This window comes from Peromyscus eremicus, chromosome 16_21, assembly GCF_949786415.1.
Source record: "Peromyscus eremicus chromosome 16_21, PerEre_H2_v1, whole genome shotgun sequence".
Classification (NCBI taxonomy): domain Eukaryota; kingdom Metazoa; phylum Chordata; class Mammalia; order Rodentia; family Cricetidae; genus Peromyscus; species Peromyscus eremicus.
In genome coordinates, this window is record NC_081432.1 from 6,421,343 (window position 1) to 6,446,025 (window position 24,683).

At 44.4% G+C, this 24,683-nt stretch overlaps 1 protein-coding gene across 3 annotated transcripts in view; it reads left to right on the plus strand.

The window, feature by feature from the left end:
- Positions 1-10,498: 10,498 nt before the first annotated feature.
- The window catches only part of Zfand3 (zinc finger AN1-type containing 3), a 242,145-nt gene continuing 227,960 nt past the window's right edge, over positions 10,499-24,683 (plus strand). The window contains exon 1 of one of the 3 annotated variants that reach the window (XM_059281469.1): positions 10,499-10,669. In XM_059281469.1, coding sequence (XP_059137452.1) covers positions 10,599-10,669 — 71 coding nt within the window. In that variant the 5' untranslated portion in view covers positions 10,499-10,598. The remainder of the gene's footprint in view (positions 10,670-24,683) is intronic. The other 2 variants (XM_059281470.1, XM_059281471.1) reach the window with 2 other exon arrangements.

Sequence of the window (24,683 nt, forward strand, 5' to 3'; positions counted from 1 at the left end):
GGCCCAGAGGTACAGGCCTGTAGAATCACAATGACTCACAAGGCTGAGACAGAAGGATCACAATTTCACTGAGTGAGATTCCATTTTTGAAATAAAATACAGATATGGCTAGGGATGTAACTCATGGTAGGATACTTGTGTAGAATATATGAAGCTCTGGGTTCGAATCCCAGGGTAGAATGAGAAAGGTTCCCACTTGGGATGCATACATATGGGAAAGGGCAGCTATTCTTCATATCAACATTAAAACTTCAGGGGAAAAAATCCACCCCTGTAGAAAAGTGGACAAAGGACCTAAATAGACAATTCTACACAAAATGAGATAAACAGAACAACAGAGTACGCATACACAGCCCCCAAAAGCAAATAAAAATAGCCACTAAATGCCATCTTTTATCATCAACATTGATTAATGATTAAGAGTGATGATATCACAAAGCTAATGAGGGACGGGGAGGCCTATCCTCACATTGACTGTTGGAGGGAGTGTAAATTGGTACATACTTTCTGATGGGATGTTTGACCACATACAATAAATGTGAATTAGTATTGCAACTATTTTCCTTCTTAGGAAAATATGTCCAAAAGTTGAGACAGTGGTGCATGTCTGCAGTTTCCACTACTTGGGAGGTGGAAACAGGAAATCACTTGTGCCAAGTGTAGATGTAACCAACCTTCTTATTAAATAAGAAACACAGAACCAATGCAAAGAAGAAAGCCAAGAGGTCAGAGCTAAGAGCTAAAACCTTACCCTTCCTCCTGCAGTGGTCCTACCTCTCTGAACCAGAACTACCCCTGTGTTAAAGTCTTTATATAGAGTTCCTGTTCTGCCTTCTCATTGGTTGTAAACCCAACCACATGACCGCCTCGTCACGGCCTGTCTGTATAGGCCTCCAGGTTTTCCATGTTTGGTATTGAGATTAAAGGCATGTGTATCCAATAATGGCTGTATCCCTGAACACACAGAGACTTACCCAGTTCTGCCTACCAAGTGCTGGGATTACAAGTGTACGCCACCACTGCCCTGCTTTCCTATGGCTTGCTAATAGCTCTGACCCCCGGGCAACTTTATTTATTAACATACAAATAACATTTTTTTTTTTAAAAGATTTCTTTATTATGTATACAGTGTTCTGCCTGCATGTATCCCTTCAGGTCAGAAGAGGGAGCCAGATCTCATTACAGATGGTTGTGAGCCACCATGTGGTTGCTGGGAATTGAACTCAGGACCTCTGGAAGAATAGTCAGTGCTCTTAACCTCTGAGCCATCTCTCCAGCCCACAAATAACATTTTAATACAAATAAAATATCACCATAGCCAAGAGTTTGATTCCAGCAACATGATGAGAGACACTATCTTAAAAGAAAAGAAAAAAGAGGCTAGGCTTGGTGCATGCCTGTAATCCCAACACTCAGGAAGCCGAGGCAAAGGAATGCCAATTGGAGTGTTATAAACCAGTCTCTGGGTGACATGTTAGAGAATACCAGCTCGGATTGGGTTATATAACAAGGCCCTGTCTTAAAAGCTTGGGAGGGGAGTGGGGCTGGAGCCATGGCTCAGGGGTTAATAACAATTACTGATTTTGCAGAGGGACCTGAGTTCAGTTCCCAGCACCCACATCTGGTGACTCAAATCTGCTTGTAACAGTAGGAGGTCTCAGGAAGCTAATGATGTCCTCCTCTGGACTCCAAAGGGGCATATGTATGTGCGTGTGTGTATGCACACACACTCATATACACATGCACACAGAGATAAATTAAAAAATAATAAAATTTATAAATAATAAAAATAAAATTTATAGGGGGCTGGAGAGATGGCTCAGAGGTTAAGAGCACTGTTTGTTCTTCCAAAGGTCCTGAGTTCAATTCCCAGCAACCACATGGTGGCTCACAACCATCTGTAATGAGATCTGGCACCCTCTTCTGGCCTGCAGGGATATGTGCAGACAGAACACTGTATACATAATAAATAAATAAATCTTTAAAAAAAAAAAAAAATAAAATAAAATAAAATTTATAAAAAAATTTTTTAAAAATTTGAGGGGTCAGGGGAAGTAACAAAACCGCTCTATCACACACACACATACACACACTCACATATACACACACACACACACATGCACACATATACACTCACACACATACACACACACACACACACACACACACACACACACACACTCACAGCCATGAAGAGAGAATTGTGAGCAATAAATCTCTGTTGTTTATAAGTTACCCAGTCTGTGGTATTTTGTTACAGTAGCCTAAATGTTCTGAAACAACTTGGTAGACTAAATAAAGCAAATAGCCCTCCCCAATGTGAGCAGACTTCCTTTAATCTGTTGAAGTCCTGAGTGGAACAAAAAATGAAATAAGACACAGTTTCTCTCCGCTGATGGCATCTGAGTCCAGATATGGTTCTTCTGGTTGCCGTCAGACCCAGACCACAACTTTACAGTAGGACTCTGCTGGTTGTAGGCCTTCAGATGATAGCTCTTGATGCTCTCTTTCCTGTCCCCTTTCCCCTCTCATCCTCTCTCTCACCCCCAGTCATTCCTGTACCTCTGGAACACCAGCATTAATGCCTTATCTTTAGACTATACTGTAGGACCGGAAAGATGGGTCAGTGGTCAAGGGCATGCACTGCTTTTGCAGAGGGCCTAAGTTCAGTTCTCATCACCCACTACGGGCAGCTCACAACTACCTTTAACCCCAGCTCCAGGGGCCTCTGACAGCCCCCTCTGGCCTGCGAGGGCACTTGCACTCATGTGCACATAACCACACACAGATACACACACATATACATAATTAAAAATGAGAAGACCATACTATAAACCTATGCACAGAAATATGAAAGATGCTGTGACATCCGTTTGAGGGCATACTATATCCTGTATGATCTAATTCATATGACTGTGCACAAAATACCTATTCTGCAGGCTACACCAGGCTGTTAGCACAGGGTATCTTTCGGGGGGTAGGGCGTGGGGAGGGGGTGCTAGGGAGAACTTTTCTTTCTACAAAGGTCAAAAATTTCTGAGAGAAATGATTATTGCTATTCCTGTAGAGAAATTGAAAAGTCAGTAAAATCAAATTTCACACCGAGACTGGGTGTGAGCAGCAGGGAGATCAGTGACGTCACCACCATAAGGAGCACAGAATGTGAAATGGCACTCCCTCCTGTTCTCCTCCCTTCTTCCCCCGTCCAAGTTTTCGTTTCAGTTAATTTATTTTTAGTTTCTGGAGAAGGGCTGGGGATGGCATGCGTGGTTGCCTCCTTTCCCCTTGGTTCTGCGAGTTTATCCAAGCCAACTGGACCGTAAGTGACTCGAAGAACCAACTGCACATCAGAAAACTGGAAGGCTGGGACGAAACTTACACAGGGTTTTGTTCAATGGATTAAAGAAAACAAAAAGTGAAACAGAACAAAAACAAAACAAAACAAAACCCCACCCAGGAAAACCAAACTCCAATGAGAGAGCAGAAACCCCCATGTTCTCAGACGTGTTTGGAAGAAGTGTCTCATGATATCCTGGTGTGTTTCCCTGGTTGGCCTGAAATTCTCTACGTAGATCAGGCTGGCCACATAAGCAGAGATCTGCCCACCTCTGCACATCTTATTGTTTTATAGGAGGCCTCAGATCTTGTGCCCTCTGTCAGCTGTACCCCTGGGACCAGAGTCACATGGGGGCTTGGGTAGTGTCTTTTCTGGACTTACAGGGCTCTGCAGCCTCTGAATGAGAGAGAGCATAGGACATATGGTTGCTGGGTCAGGAGGGAGATGCCCCGCGCTCTCTTTCCTGGCAGGCTAAGGCCTTTTTCTTTTCTCTGATGACCCAAACTGGCTTCTTATCTCCCAAGGATATAGGATATTCTGGGGCTCCCTGTTCCTGTGAGTGTGGGTCACAGTAAAGAGGAACTGGGGGCACACTAGTCAGTGGCCAAGCAAGGAGTCTCTGTTAAGCTCCTGGAATCAGGGTTGATGCAGGGTCTGAAATCTGGGACTTGGTTTGGAAGATAATATAGGGATTAGGATTAAGACCCAGCGTTTGGACACTGGGGCTGATACCAGGTTAGAGTGAATTACAGCGGTGAACGGCTTTAAAGCCGGGTTAGAGTTATGGGGTTAAGGATTAGAACTGGGGGGATCATCTGCTTCCTCTCAGGTCCCTAAAGCCCCTTTGTGGTTGCTTTTCAGGGTTAAGTAAGGTCTCTTGGACTTCTGTGCAACCCTCCCTTTGAGACACGCGAGGCCTGTTCCCCAAAAACTTGGCTTCTACTTGAGGCAACGTTATTCTTCCCTAGCTCGTACTGAGCATATTTGATGGCTCCTTTTGGGCCGGTGGTGAAGGCAAAGTACTCTCAGGAGCCACATCCCCGGTTCGTCTGGAATGCAATCCATATGAGAAAACAGTCAAGACAATCATAACAGAAGCACTTGTGCCAATTACCTCACACCTTGGCCCCCTTATTTTATGGTCCTCTGAAATGTTATACCCTCTCTGAGCTTTCATCCAGTTAGTGGGAACTGGACCAGGGCTCTTCCGATCCAGACCCTGGAACTGAGGATGAAGAGTTAAGCTGGATGTCATATTTCATCCAACTCCAATGTGGCCCCCCAAAACAGCACTTCTACCATGTTCTAGGGAAGGTAGGTAGTGACTGAGTCAGACCTTTATCATAGAACAGTTAAAATGCCAATATGTTTATGGGTCTTACATTTTTGTTGATGTATTTATTTTGCAGTACTAGAGACTGAGCCTATATATGGCCTTGAAAATACCACTGAGCACACACACACCTCTAGTCCCTCACTGGTATGTGCTCCGCAGGGGATCTACCATTGAGCTATATAGCCCAGCTCCTCATTGGTAGATTCTAGGTATGTGCTATAGCATTGATATGCAACCTCCCTGACCCTTTTTTCTTTTTTTGGGGGAAGGGAGGGGTAAGATTAGCAGGGCCATGGTGGTTCATTCCTTTAATCCCAACATTCAGGAGGCAAAGGCAAGCAGATATCTGAGTTCAAGACCAGCCTAGTCTACAGAGCGAGTTCCAAGACAAAATTCTAAATTGTGTGTGTGTGTGTGTGTGTGTGTGTGTGTGTGTGTGTGTGTACAAGGAGGCCAGAGAGGGCATCAGATACCAGGAGCTGGAGTTACAGGTGGTTGTGAGCCACTGGTTGTGGGTGCTAGAAACCGGACCTGGGTCCTCTACAAGAACAGTACATATTTTTAACTGCTCAGCTGTCTCTTCAGCCCCTTCCATTTAGTTTTTTGAGACAGGGTCTCACAGAATTGTCTAGACTGGCCTTGACTCACTCCTAGCTCAGGTTTCCTTTGAGCTTGTGATCATCTCCTGTTCTACTTCCAGAATAGCTGGAATTATAGGTGTGCAACATCAGGCCTAGTGGGGATCTCACACAGATTAACAAACGGCTGCTGTGCCTTTAATTTTACTTACGACGACGACGACGACGACGACGACGACGACGACGACTCACTCTCGGGATTGAACTCAGATGGTCAGGCTTGGCGGCAAGCGCTCTCACTCACTGAACCATGTAGAAGGCCCTCAACAAATATCTACTGAATATAAAGCCAAATGTGCCTCTGGCTTTAGGTAAATCATGGTGGGCAAAACAAACATGGTGTTTGTAGAGAAGACTCATGAATATTTTCCTGTAAACTGTGACAGGTTTTTACCAGGATGATGAGTGTTGTGTAAGATTATATAATAGGGGGTGTGTCCATGATGGTTTCTGAGGGATGGTGACTTAAGTGAAGGCCCAGGGTAGTTTAAATTGGAGCCAATCTTGGAAAATTCTTGATCCTGCCCATTGATTTTTATGCTTTGAACTTGATGCTACAGTTGATTCCTTTTTTGGTGTTCTGGACACCTTTTGTCAAGTAGATTACTGGTCCTTTACTTTTTGCAATATATATATATATATATATATATATATATATTAATTGTTGACAGGGTCTCACTATATAGCCCTGGCTGGCTTGAGACTCACCATACAAATCAGGCTGGCCTTAAACTCACAGAGTTTCTCTTGCATCTGCCTCCAGAGTGCTAGGATTAAAGACATGTGCTGCCACAAGCCTGGCTCAGCTGATTCTCTTGAGAACCACAGCCTCCAAGGATGGGTCTCTGGCAGCCATGCTTGTGTCGCTATGGCCCTGACTGCACCGTTATATTGGCAGAAGGTGGCACAGGACCAAGATCTGACAACCTGATAGAAACTAGACTGACCAGTTTCTTTCCCTTGGAAATTGGAATCTGCCAATATTAATGAGTCTTAGCTTGCTCTTGACACCAGGGAAGGTAAGCTTGGAGTATGTTCTCAGAGAAGCAGGTCGGCAGAGAATGGAGCAGCTCTGCAGGAAAAAAGCAGAGATGAAAGAACATGTGACCAGAGAGAAAAGGATTTGAGGGACCAGCCACATGGCTTCCTGTTGATATTTAAGGTCGTTGTGTGAGATTGGCCTGTTGTGAGCTTGTTATTATTTTTAGATTTTGAGATAGTGTTTTGCTATGTGGCCCGGGCTGGCCTTGAATTTATGATCCTCTTGCTCCAGCACTCAGAAGAGTGCTGGAATTACAGGTGTGTCTGCAAAGCCCAGTTGCTTTGCAAGATCTTTTTTTTGTTGTTGTTGTATTTTAATCCTTTGCTATGTTATTTTGTGTCCTCGTGTATGTACATGGGTGCACTTGTGCCGTGGCTACCATGTGGAGGGCAGAGGACAACCTTCAGAAGTTAGTTCTCTCCTTCCACCATGTGGATCCTGGCATCCAACTCAGGTCATTGGGTTTGTTGGCAAGCACCTTTACCAAATGTACCATCTTGCTGGCCCACAATCTTGTTCTCTTTACCCTTGTGTTCTATGTGGTTACACACAGAGGGAGGGAGGGAGATTGATTTTGTACAGAGAAATGTATGTAATTTTTTTACTTGCAAAGACAAGGCTCTTGGCAAGGACTGGATTTTTGTCAAATTAGTTTTTCCATTCAGCAAATATGGGTTAACTTTGCTCCACTCTTGGTATTTTTGAAGACAGGTGTTTTTCTTTTCTTTTTCTTTTTTGGAGACAGGGTTTCTCTGTGTAGCCATGGCCTTGAACACACAGAGATCTGCCTGCTTCTGCCTCCTGAGTGCTGAAATTAAAGGGGTTTGTGACCACCACCCAGCTTGAAGACGGTTTTGTAAGTGTAGAGAATTGCTGGATTTTCCTATCATGAGCACAGGGAAAAGGACCCAATTCTCTTGTGGCAGAATTGAAGGGCATTGAAGGGTTAACGTACTCTTGAAGCAGTAGGAATGTGCTGGGCCAGAGGGAAGAAGGGCAGTTGAGGCAGAGGGAATAGGAGGGACAGAGGAACTGGGACATGAACAAGCAAGGTGCATTTAAGAAATAGCAACAGCCGGGCGGTGGTGGCGCATGCCTTTAGTCCCAGCACTTGGGAGGCAGAGCCAGGCGGATCTCTGTGAGTTCGAGGCCAGCCTGGTCTCCAAAGCGAGTTCCAGGAAAGGTGCAAAACTACACAGAGAAACCCTGTCTCGAACCCCCCCCCCCCAAAAAAAAAAGAAAGAAATAGCAACAATCGGGGTTGGGGATTTAGCTCAGTGGTAGAGCGCTTGCCTAGCGAGCGCAAGGCCCTGGGTTTGGTCCTCAGCTCCGGAAAGAAAAAAAGAAAAAAAAAATAGCAACAAGTGAATCACTTGGAGGGGACTTTCTTAGTTAGGATTTCTATTGCTGTGAAGAGACATGAAGACCAGGGCAACTCTTATAAAGGAGAACACTTAATGGGCTGGCTTACACTTTCAGAAGTTTAGTCCATTATCATCATGGTGGCACATGGCTGCATGCATGCAGATAGGGTGCTGGAGAAGGAGCTGAGAATTCTACATCTTTGATCCATAGGCAACAGGAAGTGAACTGAGACACTGGGTGGTCTCTTGATCATAGAAGACTTCAAAACCCCTCCCAACAGTGACACACTTTCTCCAACAAGGCCACACCTACTCCAACAAGGCCACACTTCCCATTAGTGCCATTCCCTATGAGCTTATGGAGGCCAATTACATTCAAATTACCGCAGAGACATGATGGAGAGTAGGAAATGGAGTCGAGAGGAAGATTAAAGGCAAATGATTTAACTTCCTGTATGAAGGGAGTTTGGACCTGATGAGCTACATTTTATGAATCATTCTAGTCTCAGAGGGATTGGACATTCTGGGCACGCAATACACGCTTGTTGAATTAGTGGCAGACAGACAGGCAAGCAGTTTGTTAGATAATAAACAAATACTTTATACATCCAACTTTCTTTGTGTGTTCTCTTCTACACAGAAAAGACAACCATTAAGATGCCAATAAAGAGACGTGTGTGTGTGTGTGTGTGTGTGTGTGTGTGTGTGTGTGTGTTGGGGTGGAGGACTTAGTCTCACTTTGTTAAACTCAAAGGTTGTCTCTCATTATGTGGCAATTACATGTCCATTTAAGTGAAAACTTAAAAGGTAATATGAATCCATTGAGAGTGAGGAATGCTGTATATGTTTATTCTTTTTTGTTTTTGTTTTTTCCTCCCAGTCATGGTCTCTCTATGGATCCCTAGCTATCCTGGAACTCCTTATGTAGACCAGGCTGGCCTCGAATTCACAGAAATCTTCCAGCCTTTGCCTCTGGAGGGCTGGGACTAAAGGGCTGCACCACCACGCCCAGCTCCTATGCACTTGACAAGTAGTTATGGAAGGCATGTCAAAGTCCACAAAATCAGAATTAAACACCGTGGCATTGAATGTCTTAATTTTTGCAGTCGTCTTCACCTTCAGTAGCACCATTCCAAGGATTATAAATTCAATGGGATTCCTGGTTTTTAGAAGTTTAGAGGCCAAGAGACTGGATGCCAGTGTTAACAAATCCAGAGAATGCACAAGCTGAAGAAAAAGTACCATTTGATAAAAGTTAATCTAAGCAATATTCTCTGGGGCTCGATTGAGATTGGGATTGAGAGGGTACATGGTAGCCTTCCTGGGAGTTTTGGACTTTCAAGTTGGCTCCCAAACCCTTAGGGCCAGGTCAGTTCTCCAAGAGTTCTGGTAGAAGTTGCCTTTGCGTTAAAATTAGTGATCGGCAGTGGACTATTCTGGTCACCACTGACTGGAGAACAAAAAGAATTCAGGATCGTGGATAAGGAATATTAAAGACTCTTTCAATGGCTCAGGTTTCTTTGGCCACTTATTAATATACATCATAGATGTATGTTAAAAGGCCACATCTCTTGCCCAAACCAACCATATCTGCCCCCAGGGAGAAGGAAGGTTTTCCAAATCAAGACATTGGGACTCTGAGATGGAGGACATCAGCAGGGTGAAACACTTTCCCACGTTCCCTCTGCCCTGGACTTGCTTTTGAGAAAGGTAGTATACATTTTCCATGAATTCATTGATGCTGGTGGGGGGGAGCAGTTTTCCGGGTAGAACTGGAAGAGTGGGTTGGGAGTGGGGGAGGAATGGGAAGGGAGATTCTCTGACGGCTGGCAGTTTGGGGAGAAACGCTTCCCAGCATTGATCAGGAGCGCGAGCAGAGGCCTTGAAGACCCAGCCGAGCAGCAGTGGACACTGGACACCCAGGCGACTTCCGGGTTTGGAAAACGCTCCACCCTCCTCGGGATTCGACCAGGAGGCCTCCAGGCGCATGCGCCGTCGCTCTGGGACCGACCCAACTTACGCTAAACAACTAATTTGCTCCCTTGCCCGCTCGGGGCGTACCATTGGTTTTACTCAGGGGGGGGAGGCAACGCTCCCCACGGGGGACTCTGGAACCCGTTCCCCTTCCTCAGATAGGAGAGTGAAAGCTAGCTCTCGCTTTTAAAAGTTCCGGCAAGACGGAGGTCTGAGGAGCCGCTCGCTCGAGGAAGTCGGCCGAGCGCGCACCGCCCAGCCCCGCGCCTCGGAGGCGCTGAACAAAGTGGCACGCCCCATCCCAGCTGATCCGCGGGGCTCCGGCGGCCGCTCCACCCCCCCCCCTCCCCGGGCGAGACCATCGCGCCGCCTCGGGAGGGGTGTCCGCCGAGGGGAGGGGGCGGAGCGGCCATTGTCCGGTCAGCACAGCCTAGGGGGGAGGGGAGGGAATTACGGAGCGAGCGGGGGCCCGGGGCGTCACAGCCGGCCGCTGCGACTCCACAGCCGGCGGGGGCCTCGGGTTCTCCCCCACCCAGCCCCGAGCCCGCCAGCTCCGCCGCACGGAACAGCGCTGTGGCTGGGGAGCGGCGGAGAGAGCGGCGGAGGGCGCCGGGTCTCCCTCGCCCGCACGGCCCAGCTCCTCCTCCGCGGCTCCCCTCCCTCTCCTCGCCGCGCCCCCCCCCTCTCCTCCGGCCGAGTGGTGCCGCCCGCCTCCAGCTGACCGGCCTGGAATCCCGGCTCCGAGCCCCGGACTCGCGCCCGCCTGCGCGCCCGCTCCCTCCCCCTCCCCCCGGCCCGCGCCCCCCGCCGCTGCCGCCGCCGCCGCCGCCGCCGCTTCCTTCGAGCGGGGCCCAGGCCCAGCCGCCGCCACCGCCGTCGCCTCCGAGCTCCGCCGCCGCCGAGCACCATGGGAGACGCCGGGAGCGAGCGTAGCAAAGCGCCCAGCCTGCCGCCTCGCTGTCCCTGCGGCTTCTGGGGGTGAGTGTGGGGGCTGGGGCTGGGGCGCGGGCCTCGGGGTGGGGTGGGGGGACCCGAGGGAGGCCGGAGCCCCGGGGAAGCTGGGCCGCGGAAGCCGGGCCTCGGGGGAGCGGGCGTGGACCGCGGCCTCGGCTTGGGGAGGGCTGCGGGCAGGGGACGCTGAGGGTGGGCTGTGGAGGAGGAGGAGGAGGAGGAGGAGGAGGAGGAGGAGGAGGAGGAGGAGGCCGAGGAGGCCGCCTGCCCGGGCAGCACTGCCCTCGGTGGGAGTCGCTGGCCCGAGGCCGGCTTTGGGTGAGGGGCCACGGGCGAGGGGGAGGGATGAGGTGGCGGCGCTGGCACTTGGCGCTGGGGCAGGGCTGCCCCTTTCCCTTGGCCTGTGGAGGGAGGCCAGTCCGCCTCCCCCTCATCTCGGTATGAGTTGGTGCCCAGCCCCCAGGAGGGTATTTCCTCTGACTTTTTCACCTCCTCTCCTTCCCTGCTGCTCCCCGGGAGATTTGCCTCATCACTTCCTAAATTATATCTCAGTCCCCATTTGCTTGTAGGAAGCTGTTCACACGTCACACGTTTTGAACAGATCCACAGTCCAGAATTCGGGCTTGGAGAGTAAACTCAATAGGATTTGTTGAGGGTCTCACTTTTAGCTAAAACACCAGTCAGGGAGTCTGTAAAAATTTCTTGTCCAAACAAAACAAAACAAAAAACAAAAAAATACCCCCCCATCCCCCAAACAAACACCCCCCCTAACCCCCTCCACTAAACCGAACCAAAACCAGAAACTTCCCAACAGAACCTCAAGCCAGCCTGGCTTGTGGAATTGTGAGAGTCGGTTTCCTCATTGGCTCTCAAATTCCTCTTTCTCTATTAAAAAAAAAAAAAAGTTCACAGCACAGTGTACGATTAATTGCGTACAGCATTAGGGTGGGTTGTTTGTGTGTGTGAGACAGAGACAGACAGGTATGGGACCCCCCCTCCCCCAGTTACAGTTTTAAGTTGTCCTTGGAACACTTTGGATTTTATAGCTTGTCACTGAACAGGTGCTGTCACCATACCTCCTGACTAGTTCTGTGTAAGGAAACTGGAGACTTTAAAGAGCAGCTTTTTGTGCTTCAGGCTTTTTGTCTCTTTTAAAGATTGTATTGGGACACTTTTTGAAGGAAATGGCTGTTTCTAGTGAAGACGTCTTGGGAAATGGCTAGTCTATACGCCAGGAATGGCTAATTTAGGAATTAAAGATACGTTTAAGAGTGAAGATGAGTAGTAAGTGGATTTTAAAGTAGATTTCTGTGGAAGTTCGCCACTAAGTGAATCCTCTTCAAAAAAATTCTCAGTGGAAGGACATTAGTCGAGTAAGTTGTAGCAGTATCAAAAATTATGAACATGTAAAAGTATTTTAGCTGTAGAGACTTCATTTTAATTTGATTTAAAACATTTAAAAATTTATCTTGAACTTTATTATAAAAATATTGCAAAAACAAAACAAACAATCAAAAAAACCACACACCAAAATTAAGCAGATCCAAAGACTTTACAGCTCAGTGAACATCTCTATAAAGTTTGAGTTGCAGGAATTGGGTTGTCTGTGAGATGCTGAAGTGTTTGCATGGATAGTCCAACTCTCATAAGGAACCTTCGAAGGGAGGGACCATTATCTATTACTAGAGTGGGCAATCCACACAGGAGATGGGTAACTTGCCCCTTCGGGAAGGGAGTACAGGGTGTGGTGGGTGAGTGCTTCCGAGTGCTTAGTGCCATCATATTATGACATCACTTTGGAAAAATCTACTGTTACAAGCCCTAGGTTGTAACTTACTGTGGGACATGTGGCCTGAAGAAAGTTGCTCCCAGTAACTATCTCTGTGATGCTTAGAGTGTAGCAGAGGTCTGCTTCTGGACAACATGCCTTTATGTCCTTGGGACTAATATGATGAGTGAAAGGAATCCTTACTTTGATCAAGGCTTAGAAACTAGAGAGGTGGAATAGCTACTTGCCTTCAGCCAGCAGATTTTGAGTCAGGCTAAGACACTTTGGAAGTAGCAGACAGCAGAAGTCTTGAGCTACAGCATCCAGGGTTTCTTTGTTGATTCCTTTAGTCTGGTCCCTTTGAACTTTGGTTTGCCTAACAGAAGTAGTGAGCTCAAAGCTAGTAAATTACCTGGTAACATTTTTTTTTTTTTTTTTTTTTTGGTTTTTCGAGACAGGGTTTCTCTGTGTAGTTTTGGTGCCTGTCCTGGATCTCGCTCTGTAGTCCAGGCTGGCTTCGAACTCTCAGAGATCCACCTGTGTCTGCCTCCCGAGTGCTGGGATTAAAGGCATGCACCACTACCGCCCAGCCTGGTAACACATCTTTAACACGCCTTTTTAAAAGCTTTCCTAAGGTTGATTGTACACAGCTGTGTAGTTTGTGTTTCATGCCAAATAACAACCAAATTGTTTTCTTCATGTCATAGCTGATTTTAATAATTTTCATCATTGCATGGGCCATAATTACACTACTATGTTTATCAGGGAAACTTAGAATATATCCAACAGATATTTGAGTGCTTTTGATGGTGGTGGATGAGAGTCTTGTCACATCCACAGGGATATGAGGCAAAGACGTAGTTTAGTATAGTTGCCTAGGTTGTTGAGGGTGCTGTGAGAGGGGCAGCTGCCTCAGTAAGGTGGGGGTGGATGGAAGTGTCCTGGAGAAAGGGCCACTGCAGCAAGGATCTGTAAGAAGGGTAGAAGGTGGAGGAGGAGGAGGAGGAGGAGGAGGAGGAGGAGGAGGAGGAGGAGGAGTAGGAGGAGTGTTTGAGGCAAAGGGGACTGCATAGGTAAAGGCAGAAAGTGAGGGAGAGGTTGAGGAACTGAGTGGGCCATGGCTAGAGTGTGAAGAGGAATCAGCTGGGGATGAGGCTGAGATGTTGAGAAAAGTGGTGATAACAGCTCTGGGGGCAGTGCTGAGGCCTTTGCGCGTTTATCCTGAGTGCAGTGGGGGAGTCTGAGCTCAGAGGACTTTGAGCTTGGACTGAGGTGATGACCTTTGATAGGAAAGGTTATTGGTTGATCTTGAGAGTGGCTAGCTGTGTGGGTGTGATTGTATGTTTGAATGAATGTGGTATATGTGTTTATGGAATGTTGCCAGACCTGGAGATACAGAACACCTGTCAGAAGTAGTAATCTGGACTAGCCATGGCAGTGGCATGAGTGTGTCTTGGCTGGGAAGAACACAGAAATGTGGATGGACTAAAAGTCATCAAGGAATATCTTTGTCTTTTCTCTTTATGAAAACAAAAAATATGTTCCTGAGAAATTTTGTGCAGCACTGCACTCTGGAAGCTGCAGGTCTTTAAAATCAGCCAGCCAGGGCCCACACCCAGGCATTTGTAGAGGAGCCTTCTTGGCAGAATTGTTCTGGCCCCACGAGAGTAAAGGGAGTTCCTTTAGAATTGCTGCTTTCTCCAGTGACTCAAGCGTCAGTATTTGCTGCTGAGCATTGTCTAGTCAGGACAGCAATCACAAGGGCTTGGCAAATCGGAGAGCTTAGAGCTCTTTCTTGTGGGCGCACAATAGAAAGGAGAATGCCAGGAGGAGCATACAGTTCAAATGCAGTGGTGCTTAGAACAGGCCGTTTCCAGCTCTGCCTGTTGACTTGTGTCATTGGGATGGGTAATTGGGGTAATTTATAGAGAACTGTCTACTCACTGGGAAACTTGCTGCCTTGGAGATTGTTGAAGATTGCTTTGTTTATAGAACTTGAAAGTTCTTTAAATAGGAGATACTGTGCCTTTTAGGATTAAAACAGTTTGTTCCCTGTAACTTGGACTTCAAAGTTTTAGTGAAATATGAACATTGTCTTGGTTCATTATAGACATTTTGTAATCAGTTAAAAAAGGACTTACTGATAATTGCCATATTTGAAATAAAATTGTCAGTACCTTTCTTTAATGTGAATATACTCGAGTTCTTCCTTTTTTCTCTTTCCCCTCTTTCATTTCTCTTGAGACAGGGTTTTACTATGTAGCTCAGGCTAGCTTGGAACTCAGTGTAGCTCAGGCTGATCCAGACCTCACTCTCTAGGTGCTGTGTTTACAGGTGTTTACCACTGGACTTAGCTTGAAAGTACTTTCAGACTATTTAGATACAAGTAGTATTAATGCATTTAAAATTGTTCATATGCTTCAAATTTACTGAGGTACAATTTTTTCATAAACATTTTAGAAAATTATTGAACAGATAGGTGTGCTGGCCCATGCCTTTAATCCCAGGGCTTGGGAGGTGTGGTAGGCAGTTCCGTGAGTTCAAGGTTAGCCTGGTCTACATAGTAAGTTAAAGGCTAACCAGGGCTTCTTAGAAAACACACACACACACACACACACACACACACACACACAAATATATGTGTATAACACACATATATAAAACAAGAATATACTGTATATAAAAAAAAGAATATACTGTATATATTCTGGGAGAGTAGGCTAGTTAGAAGATCAGAGTATTTTACTTTTAGTATAACAATGCAGTTACTTATATTGACATTTTGTTTTCACAATTGACTCTGTCACAATGAAATATTATAGAAACTCTGAGAAGTACTGTGTATTCAGTAAATAAATATTGCAGGGTAGCAGTTATAAAAATTTAGTCTGATATTTATAGAATAATGATTTAAATATGAGGTTTAACTGTAAACTATTGATTAATTTGAAGATTATAAAAAAGCTTAGGTTGATGAGATGGTTTAGTGTATAAAGGCACTTGCTTGTCAAGTTTGATAACTTGAATTCAATTCCTGTGACCCACATGATGGAAGGAGAGAACCAACTCCTGCAACTTTTCTTCTGGCTTCCACATGTGTGTCATGACATGCATGTCATACATATACACAAATAAATATAATAAAAAACTTTAAATCATGAAAATGTGGATACATTAAAAAAAAGAATATCTTTTATTTATTCTTTGACAATTTCATACACATATACAATGTGTGTTGATCTCATACCCAATTCACCCCTTCCACTCGCCCAGAATAACCCTCACCTCTGACACGCAGCCCCTCTCCTCACTATCATAGCTTCTTTGTTTTGGTAATCCACTGAATGCAATTACTGCTGCCTGCTGGAATGTTGACTGATCTTAATGGCTTTATTTTTGATTATCTGGTGCATTTAACCATAGCTGCAGTGAGTTCATGAATGCAGTGAGTTCATGGCTCTGTCATGGTATTTCACAGGACTCCTCCCTATTCTCCAGCTCTTACACTCTTTCTGTCTTCCCTCTTCTGTCATGTTCCCCGTGCTTTGGTGTGTGTGTGCGTGTGTGTGTGTGTGTGTGTGTGTGTGTGTGTGTATGATGTGTGTGTGTATATGTGTGTATGTGTGTGTGGTGGTACAGATGTCCCATTTAGGACTGAATACTCAACAGTCTTAGTTCTTAGCACTTTGACTAGTTATGAATCTTTGTATGAACTGCTGCCCGCTCCAGAAGGAAGCTCCTGAAGTGTATGGCTGTAAACATATTATTTAGAGATAGTTTGACAACATGTTAGCTACTCAGTGACACCTGAGTCTATTAGAATATCTCTTTTCATCCTTTCTGAGTTGTGGTGTTTCTTGGAGCAGCATCTAGATGATACCTGCTTTAAAAAAATATTATTCTTATTTGTGTGTATGAATGTTTTCCCTGCATGTGTATCTGTACCATGTGCATGTAGTATCCTTGGAGGGACTGGAATTACAGATGGTTGTGAGCTCCAATGTGGGTGCTGGGGATTAAACCCAGGTCCTTTGAAAGATCAGCCAGTGCTCTTAACCATTGAACCATCACTCCTGGTTTCTGCTTTTTGATATAATCTACTAGTCCGTGTTCTTTGATTGGGAAATTGAGACCATTAACAGTTACCCCCTTTTATTTTTATTTGTTTTTTTTGACAGGGTTTTACTGTGAAAGCCCTGTCTGGCCTGGAACCCATTATGTAGCTACTGGGTCTCAACCCTTTGGGGTTGAGTGACCCTTTCATTGTGGTTGCCTAATACCATCATAAAATACAACTATTTACATTACTATTTATAACTAGCAAAATTATAGTTATGAAGTAGCAATGAAAATAATTTTATGGTTGGGGTCACCACACCATGAGGAACTGTGTTAAAGGGCTGCAGCATTAGGGAGGTTGAGAACCGCTGATGCAGACCATACTGGCATTGAATTCACAGAGAGCCGCCTGCCTCTGCCGTGCAGATGTTGGGATTAAAGATGTGTGTCATCAGCACAGTTAGCAATATTCAGAGTTACTATTGAAAATTCTGTATTGACTCCTCTTGTCATTTGTTGAAAGTACTGTTTGGTTTTTTTTTTCCTGCTCTTCATATCTTAACTCTAGTGTGGTTTATTCTTTACCAGATGGATTTGTTTTTTTCCTCATTCTGAAAGATTCCGTCAAGTGCTTTTTTTGTAGAACTTGCTTAGTAATTATAAATTCTTTAAGTCCTTTTTTTTTATTGTGCAAAGTTTTTATTTTTCCTTCAGTTATGACAGACAGCTTTGCTGGATATAGTAGTGTTGTCTTTCAGAACTTGAAATATCTGTCCAAGTCCTTCTTGCTTTCAAGTTCCATTTGAATAATCCACTGTTCTGATGGGTACCACCTTATTTGTGACTTGGTGTTTCTGTCTTGCTGCTTTTAATCTACTTCCTTTGTTTCCTTTGTTTTATATTTAGGGTTTTAATTGTAGCAGGAGGGATGGTTCTTTTCTGGTTGTGTCTGTTTAGTGCCCTAATGTCTCTTTCCAAACTTGGAAAAATGTTCTATTATGATACTTTAAAAACATTTTTATGCCTTTTAAAAGATTTATTTTTAGCCGGGTGGTGGTGGTGGTGGTGGTGCATGCCTTTAATCCCAGCACTCAGGAGGCAGAGGCAGGCGGATCTCTGTGAGTTCGAGGCCAGCCTGGTCTACAGAGCAAGATCACGAAAGGCACAAAGCTACATAGAGAAACCCTGTCTCGAAAAACCAAAAAAAAAAAAAAAAAAAATTTATTTTTATTTATGTGTATGTATATGAATGTTTGCCATGTGTACCCTTTGAGGCCAGAAGAGTGTCTTGGATCCCCTGTAGTCAGAATTATAGGTGAGTTAAAATAAACTGCCAGACATGAGTTCTGGGAACTGAACTTAGGTCCTCTGGAATAGTCAGTACTTTTAATTGGGGAGACATCTCTCCAATACTTTCTCTAGTTTTAGAACTGGATTTTTCTCTTTTTATGCCTCTTATCCTTAGGTTTGGTTTTTTCAGAGTGTAGCTGTAATTCTGAACGGTTTTATTAAATAAGAAACACAGAGCCAAATGCAGAGTTAAAAGCCCAGAGGTCAGAGAGCAGTAGCCAAGAGCTGAGACCACGGTCTTACCAACTGCTACCGCTGCGTCCTTCCCCTGAGAAAGAGACCTGCTTCCTGTGTGTCTGTCCTTTTATTGACTTTCTGTTCTGCCTTCTCATTGATTGTAAACCCAGCCACATGACCTCCTCATCACTGTCTATACAGACCTCCAGGTCTGTATGGTTGGTATTGAGATTAAAGATGTGTGTGTGTGTGTGTGTGTGTCCATGCTGGCTGTATCCTTGAACACACAGAGATCTGCCTGTTATGTGATCGGGGATTAAGGGCGTGTGCTACCACTGCCAGGCTTCTGCTATGGCTTGCTATTAGCTCTGACTCCCAGGCATCTTTATTTATTAACATACAAATAAAATCACATTTCAGCACAAATAAAATATCACCATATCAGAGTATTACGTATATCTTGGAATTCTCACTGGTACCTCATTAGTTTTTTTTTGTCCTTGTTTGATCCTGTTTCTCTACCTTTTCTTCAAGCTCAGGAATTCTTTCCTCTCCTTGAGCCATTCTGTTGGTGAGACTTTGCACACAACTTTTTGACTCACTGTGTTTTCTTACTACAGGCTTTCAGATTGGTTTTCTGAAGTGTTTCATCATTTTCCTTATTTCATTCAGTTGTTTGTGTTCTCAATCTAGAACTTATTTTCTTGGAGCATACTTATTTTTTTAAATAGTTATAACTGTTTATTCTTTTTTTAATTTTAAATTTATTTCTATATTTTACATCCTGTTTGCCATTCCCTTCCCTCTTCCCCTCCCAGTTCCTCTCCCACCTCTTCTCTGTATTTCTCTCCCATTCCCCAATTCAATCCTCCTCCATTTCTGTTCAGAAAAGGCCAGGCTTCCCATGAATATCAACAAAACGTGGCATATCAAAGTTGCAGTAAGACTAAGCACCTCCTCTTGTATTAAGGCTGGGCAAGACAACCCAGTATGAGGAATAGAGTCCCAAAGCCAGCAAGAGTTATAGACAGGCCCTGCTCCCATATATGCAAAAGGCCTAATCCGTCCCATGTAGGCTCCCCTGGTTGTCCGTTCAGGCCCTCTGAGTTCCTATGAGCCCAGGTTAGTTGATTCTGTGGTTTTTTTTTTTATGTGTTCTTGACCCTCTGGCTTCTACAATCCTTTCTCTCTTCAGCAGGATTCCCCGGATGTGGCCTGATGTTGGCCGTGGGTCTCTGCATCTGTTTCCATCAGTTGCTGAATGAAGCCTCTAGGATGACAGTTGGACTAGGCACCAATGTATGAGTAGAGCAGAATAACACTAGGCATCATTACATTGACATTTTTTCCCTCTAGTCGTGTTCGGTTCTATCCTAGGTCTCTGGGCTCTTCAGCCTCTGGGTCCTAGCTCTCCAGGCAGTGTCAGCCTCAGACTGGACTAGTCATTGGTTGGCCACACCCCCTTAGTCTCGTTACTACTCTTACCCCAGCACATCCCATAGGCAGGACAGACTATAGGTCAAAGGTTATGTGGCTGGGTTGGTATCCTAACCCTCCACTGGAAGTCTTGCTTGGTCACAGGAGATGGTCAGTTCAGGCTATATATCCACTATTGCTAGGAGACTTAACTAGGGTCATCTTTGTAGATTCCTGGGAGTTTCCCTTGCACCATGTTTCTGTCTCACCTGGAAACGTGCCGCCTTTCCAATCATCCCTTTCAATACTCTCCCCGACCTCCCGCCCACCGATCTCTAATGTTCTCATCCCCACCCACCCTCAAAATCTTTTCTATTTCCCCTTCCCAGGTAGATCTGAGGGTCCCTCCTTGAGCACTCCTTGTTACCTAGCCTCTCTGGGTCTGTGTTTTTTTTTGTTTTTTTTTTCTTTTAATTCTCTCTGTGGGGTTTCATTTAGTTCACTCTGACTAGATGCCATTACAATGAGATTAGTAGTTTTGAGACATGTTGTCTTGTTTTTTTTTTTTTTTTTGTGTGTGTTTATTATATTACTGTGTTGGGATTTACACATCTGGTGTTATTTCTTTACAATGGTTAATTATTATTATTATTATTTAACAGAATGTTCTTTTATTTTGGAGTGTTCCTGCAGAATTTGGATATGGTAGAGTTGAGTGTATAGTTCAGAAAATAGTTTGTTAGTGTAGGAGCTGCAGGTGCCTGATACAAATTTCATAACTATTCCCTGATATTTGATATTAACACTATGTAGATACCTACTGTTCAGTTAATAACAGTGGCCCATTTTACCTCACTAATTGTTGGAGGATAAACAACCATGGATAATTCCATACGGAGTGTACTTGGATTTTAGTTAATAAGATTAGGAATGGGAGGGAAGTAGGGGGAGTAAGGATAAAGATTATGTAATAGATCAACTTTTTAAAATAATTTATTTATTTTTATTTAATGTGCATTAGTGTATGTATGTCTGTGTGAGGGTGTCGGGTACCCTAGAACACAGACAGCTGTGAACTGCCATGTGGGTGCTGGAAATTGAACCTGGGTCCTCTGGAAGAGCAGTCAGTGCTCTTAACTGCTGAGCCATCTCTCCAGCCCCAATAGATCAACTTTGAACAGAAAAAAAAAAAAAAATCAAGATGGAGTTAGGAAGAAAAGATGAGATACTGTTAGGGTCCACAGCAGTTAAATTGTTTAGAGGTACGGAAGGTTATAAGTATGAAGTTTTTAAAAGGAAGAGGGGTTAAGGATGAGAGGAAGAAAAGAATGAGAGGGGAGCATATAGGGTGTGGCTGAAGAAAATAGTGAAGAATACCTTTGAATAAACTGCTAGAGAGACACACAAGAGTCCTAAAACCTGAGCAGCACAGAAGCAAAAGCAGAGCCATTGTGAGACATGTGCGTGAGTGGAAATTAAATGATAGAAAATAAGAAATAAGAAGAATATTTGCAGAGGGAATTGCTGGCATCATTGTCCTGAGTTTTAAAAGGTGACATCTTGGTGCCCTCTGGCTTTAGTAGGTTTCAGGGTTGAGTTGAGAGCTAGTGATTTCTCAGGCCCCATTGTTCTCAGGGTTCTGGTGTGTGTGGGTGGTTGTTAAGTCCTTTCCTGGTAATTCCTTATGACTTCATTCCACCTTGACCTCCGTTGGTCGTCCAGGTCTTGTGTATGTGAGAAGCAGCACTTCCTTTGCAGTTTCTGCTGTCCTCTTCATAGATACATTGCAAAAGGAAGTAGGCAATTTATATTTCTTTTTTGTGATTAGTTCTGTTAAGTGTTTTGTGTGTGAACTAGATGTGATAGGTTGTGGATGTTTTTTAAGTGTAGTTAGGCAGATATTTACATTGAAATAATCTCAGAAAATAAATTCTGTTCTTTTATTTACTTATTTTTTGAGATAGGCTCTTACTAGATAGCTCTGTTTAGTCTCAAACTCAGAGGTCTGCCTGCCTCTGCCTCTTTGAGTGCTATATTTAAAGGTGTGTGCTACCGTGTCCAGCCAAAAATGTTTTTGAAGTGGTTACTAATAGAAAGTAATTGAAACCTAATTTATTTTCTTCCTCTTATTTTAGTAATCAAAGATACTGTTAGCTTCAATAGAAAATAGAATATATGTATATATGTGTTACATATGTTTGTATACACATTTATGTGTGTATATATATTCTCCCTGCCTTGGTGCCCAGTCTTTTCAATTAACACCTCATCATCTCCATCACTATTGCTGTGTGTCTCATCTGCTAATGTGCTTGGCTCCTAGTAGTAAAGGGGTGAGGGGGTGTCTTAGACTCCTCCTGCTTCGTTAGTCTTGGAATCACACTTAAGTAATCTTAACCTGGGCTTTTCAAGTTCGCATGGACATAGAGTGAATCACTGGGTAATCAGCTTGTTTATGTCAGTGATGTCACTTGTTATCTCTTGATCATAAAACCTCCCTCCTTAAACATTCCCCTAAATACAAAACAGCTTGTCTGTGCATTTTCACTTTGGTGTTATGATCTGAGGCTGCTGCATGGTCTGAAGGAAGTGTTCACTCAAAGCACATTTACCTACCTACCTCATTTTCCTGGTTATATTTGAGACATTCAGAAAGTGTAACACTTGCTTCCTTGACATGATAAAATGTGAGGAGATAATTAAAAACAAACTGGAATAACTAAACCGTGGTATTTATTTCTGTTGGTTTCAGGCAGTCACTTTTAAGAGTTAGGTTTAGTTAACACAGGTATTTGTTTGTTTTTGTAGACTGTTCTTTTCTCCATTACCCTCTTTTCCTCATTCATTCTCTCAATACTGCCCTCAAGAAAAAGAGGATAATTCAGTGTTTCTTACCCTGGACCTTGCTCTGTAGACCAGGCTGGCCTCGAACTCACAGAGATTCACCTGCCTCTGCCTCCTGAGTGCTGGGATTAAAGATGCGCGCCACTACTGCCTGGCAAAAAGTTTCTTTTTTAGCTTTTATTTATTTCTTTGATTTTTTTTTTGAAATGGGGTTTCTCTGTGTAACAGCTCTGAGTTTTTGTTATTTTTATTAGATACTTATTTTATCTGAGTGTTTTGCCTGCATGTTTTTAAATGTATCAGAGTGGTATTGGATCCCCTGAAATGGATGGTTGTGAACCATGGGAACCAAACTCAGATTTTCTGGAGGAGAAATGTGCCACTAACTGCTAAGCCCCTTATTTCAAACTGTATGTACGTGTGCATGTCTGTATGTGCATGTGAGGGTGTGTGCCCATGGAGACCTAGAGATGTTGGGATCCTTTGCAGCTCTATTTACTGGTCTTTGTGAGCCACCAGACAAAGGTGCTGACAGCCAAAGCTGGGGCTTCTGGAAGAACAGTACTAAGACCTAAGCACTGAGACATCTCTCCAGCCCCAAGGTGTTTTGTGTGTGTGTGTTTTTTTAAATTCACAACTTCTCCATTGATTCCCTGGGAATTTCACATCATGCACCGCAATTCCACTCACCTCCTAGTCCCCCCACATCCTCCCCTCAGCCCTGCAGTGTCCCCCCCCAAAAAAAAAACCAGCCAAAACAAGGCAAGCAAGCAAACAAGAACAAGACAAACGGAGAAAAACCCTCTTTGCTTCTCCCTTTTTGCTGCCTCTCCAATACCTCTCCATTTGTCCTGGTGGTGTTGGGAGTGGTGTGTCACACAGTATACCCCCACCCAATAAGCTTTACTAGCAGGTGTTCTTTGCAGTGAGTCAGTGGTCCGGTTCAAGGCCTCTGGTCTCTGGCACACCATCATCACAAGGTCCTCACCGAAACCTCTCTGGGATATCCCAAAGTCATGGAGATCCTGCTGGTATCGTTCCATAGGACCAGTCCCTTCACAAGCTCCAGCAAGTCCTAGATGGGTGGATGCTAGGGTGGGCCAACCCAAGGCCCAGCTGTGGGCCTGGGTGGTAGCTGAACTGGTCAGTCTGGGCCACTGGGGCCACCTGCCTTAGGTGAGGGGGCAGAGCTCCCCTCAGCCCATGCCATCAGAGTGTCTTCCTCACCTGTGGTGAGCAGTCTCAAGTTTTAACTAAGAATCTCTTCATAATCCCTAACATTGTCAAAGTTAAAATTAGCTTCCACAAATTAACCTTTTCCTAACTGGTAAAATATCAGAGAACTAAAAATATTTTAAAATGATTTTTAAAATGAGTACTTTTTAAATCCTTATCTAAGAAAGCAATGAACTGTATATATAATAATTTTCTTGGAGTATTAAGAGGGTGATGATGATTATTATATATATTATATATTAATATATGTTATATATATTATTTATTACAGTATCTGTAAATAAATAATATACAGTATCTGGTTTTATAGTCTTGGTTGGTCTGGAACTCACTGTGTAGACCAGGCTGGCCTCAGACTTACAGAGATCCTCCTGTCTCTGCCTCTGAATGTTGGGATGAAAAGCTATGTGCTACCATGCTTGGCCAGAAGGGTGTTTTTTAACTAAGATTTGTTTAAACTAAGCCATAAAGTGTTGTAATATTTTGAAATCCTTCAATAATGATGGATCAAGATTGAAATTGTGTTCTTTTACCTGGGCCAACAGTGGAGCTGTTGTGGCTAAGATTGGAAACCAAACGTAATAAAGCTCTTCTTACACACCTGTTCCCCGTTCTGTCCAGTATTTATTGCACCCCCCCCCCCCCATGTGCCCAGTAGCACCTCATGCTGTAACAGGCAAGGCTGTCATGTTGTGGAACTCAGTTTGTAGCCCAGGCTGGCCTTGAACTTGCAGAGATCCGCCTGCCTCTGCCTCCCGAGTGCTGGGATTAAAGGCGTGCGCATCCACCGCCTGGCATCGAACATTAGAATTTTAACGAAATACTTAAAAGAAAGTCCAGATCTGGCTTGTTGGATGCTGAAGCAGGTTATGTCACTGTGGTTTGTAAGAGGGCCTTCACCTTAACTGTGTGCTTGACACTGGTGACACTACTATTGGGTTTTCAGGACAGCAAGCCTGTTCCACGCTGGGACCCTGTAAGGCAAAACTATATTGCTGAATGATATTTAGGCATAAGTAATTTCATATATATGTGTTACATGCACAAGGGAGGTTAAAGAACTTTAAAGGTCCCTCCTCCCCCCACAGGGTTTCTCTGTTTAGTTTTGGTGCCTGTTCTGGATCTCGCTCTGTAGACCAGGCTGGCCTCAAACTCACAGAGATCCGTGTCTCTGCCTCCCGAGTGCTGGGA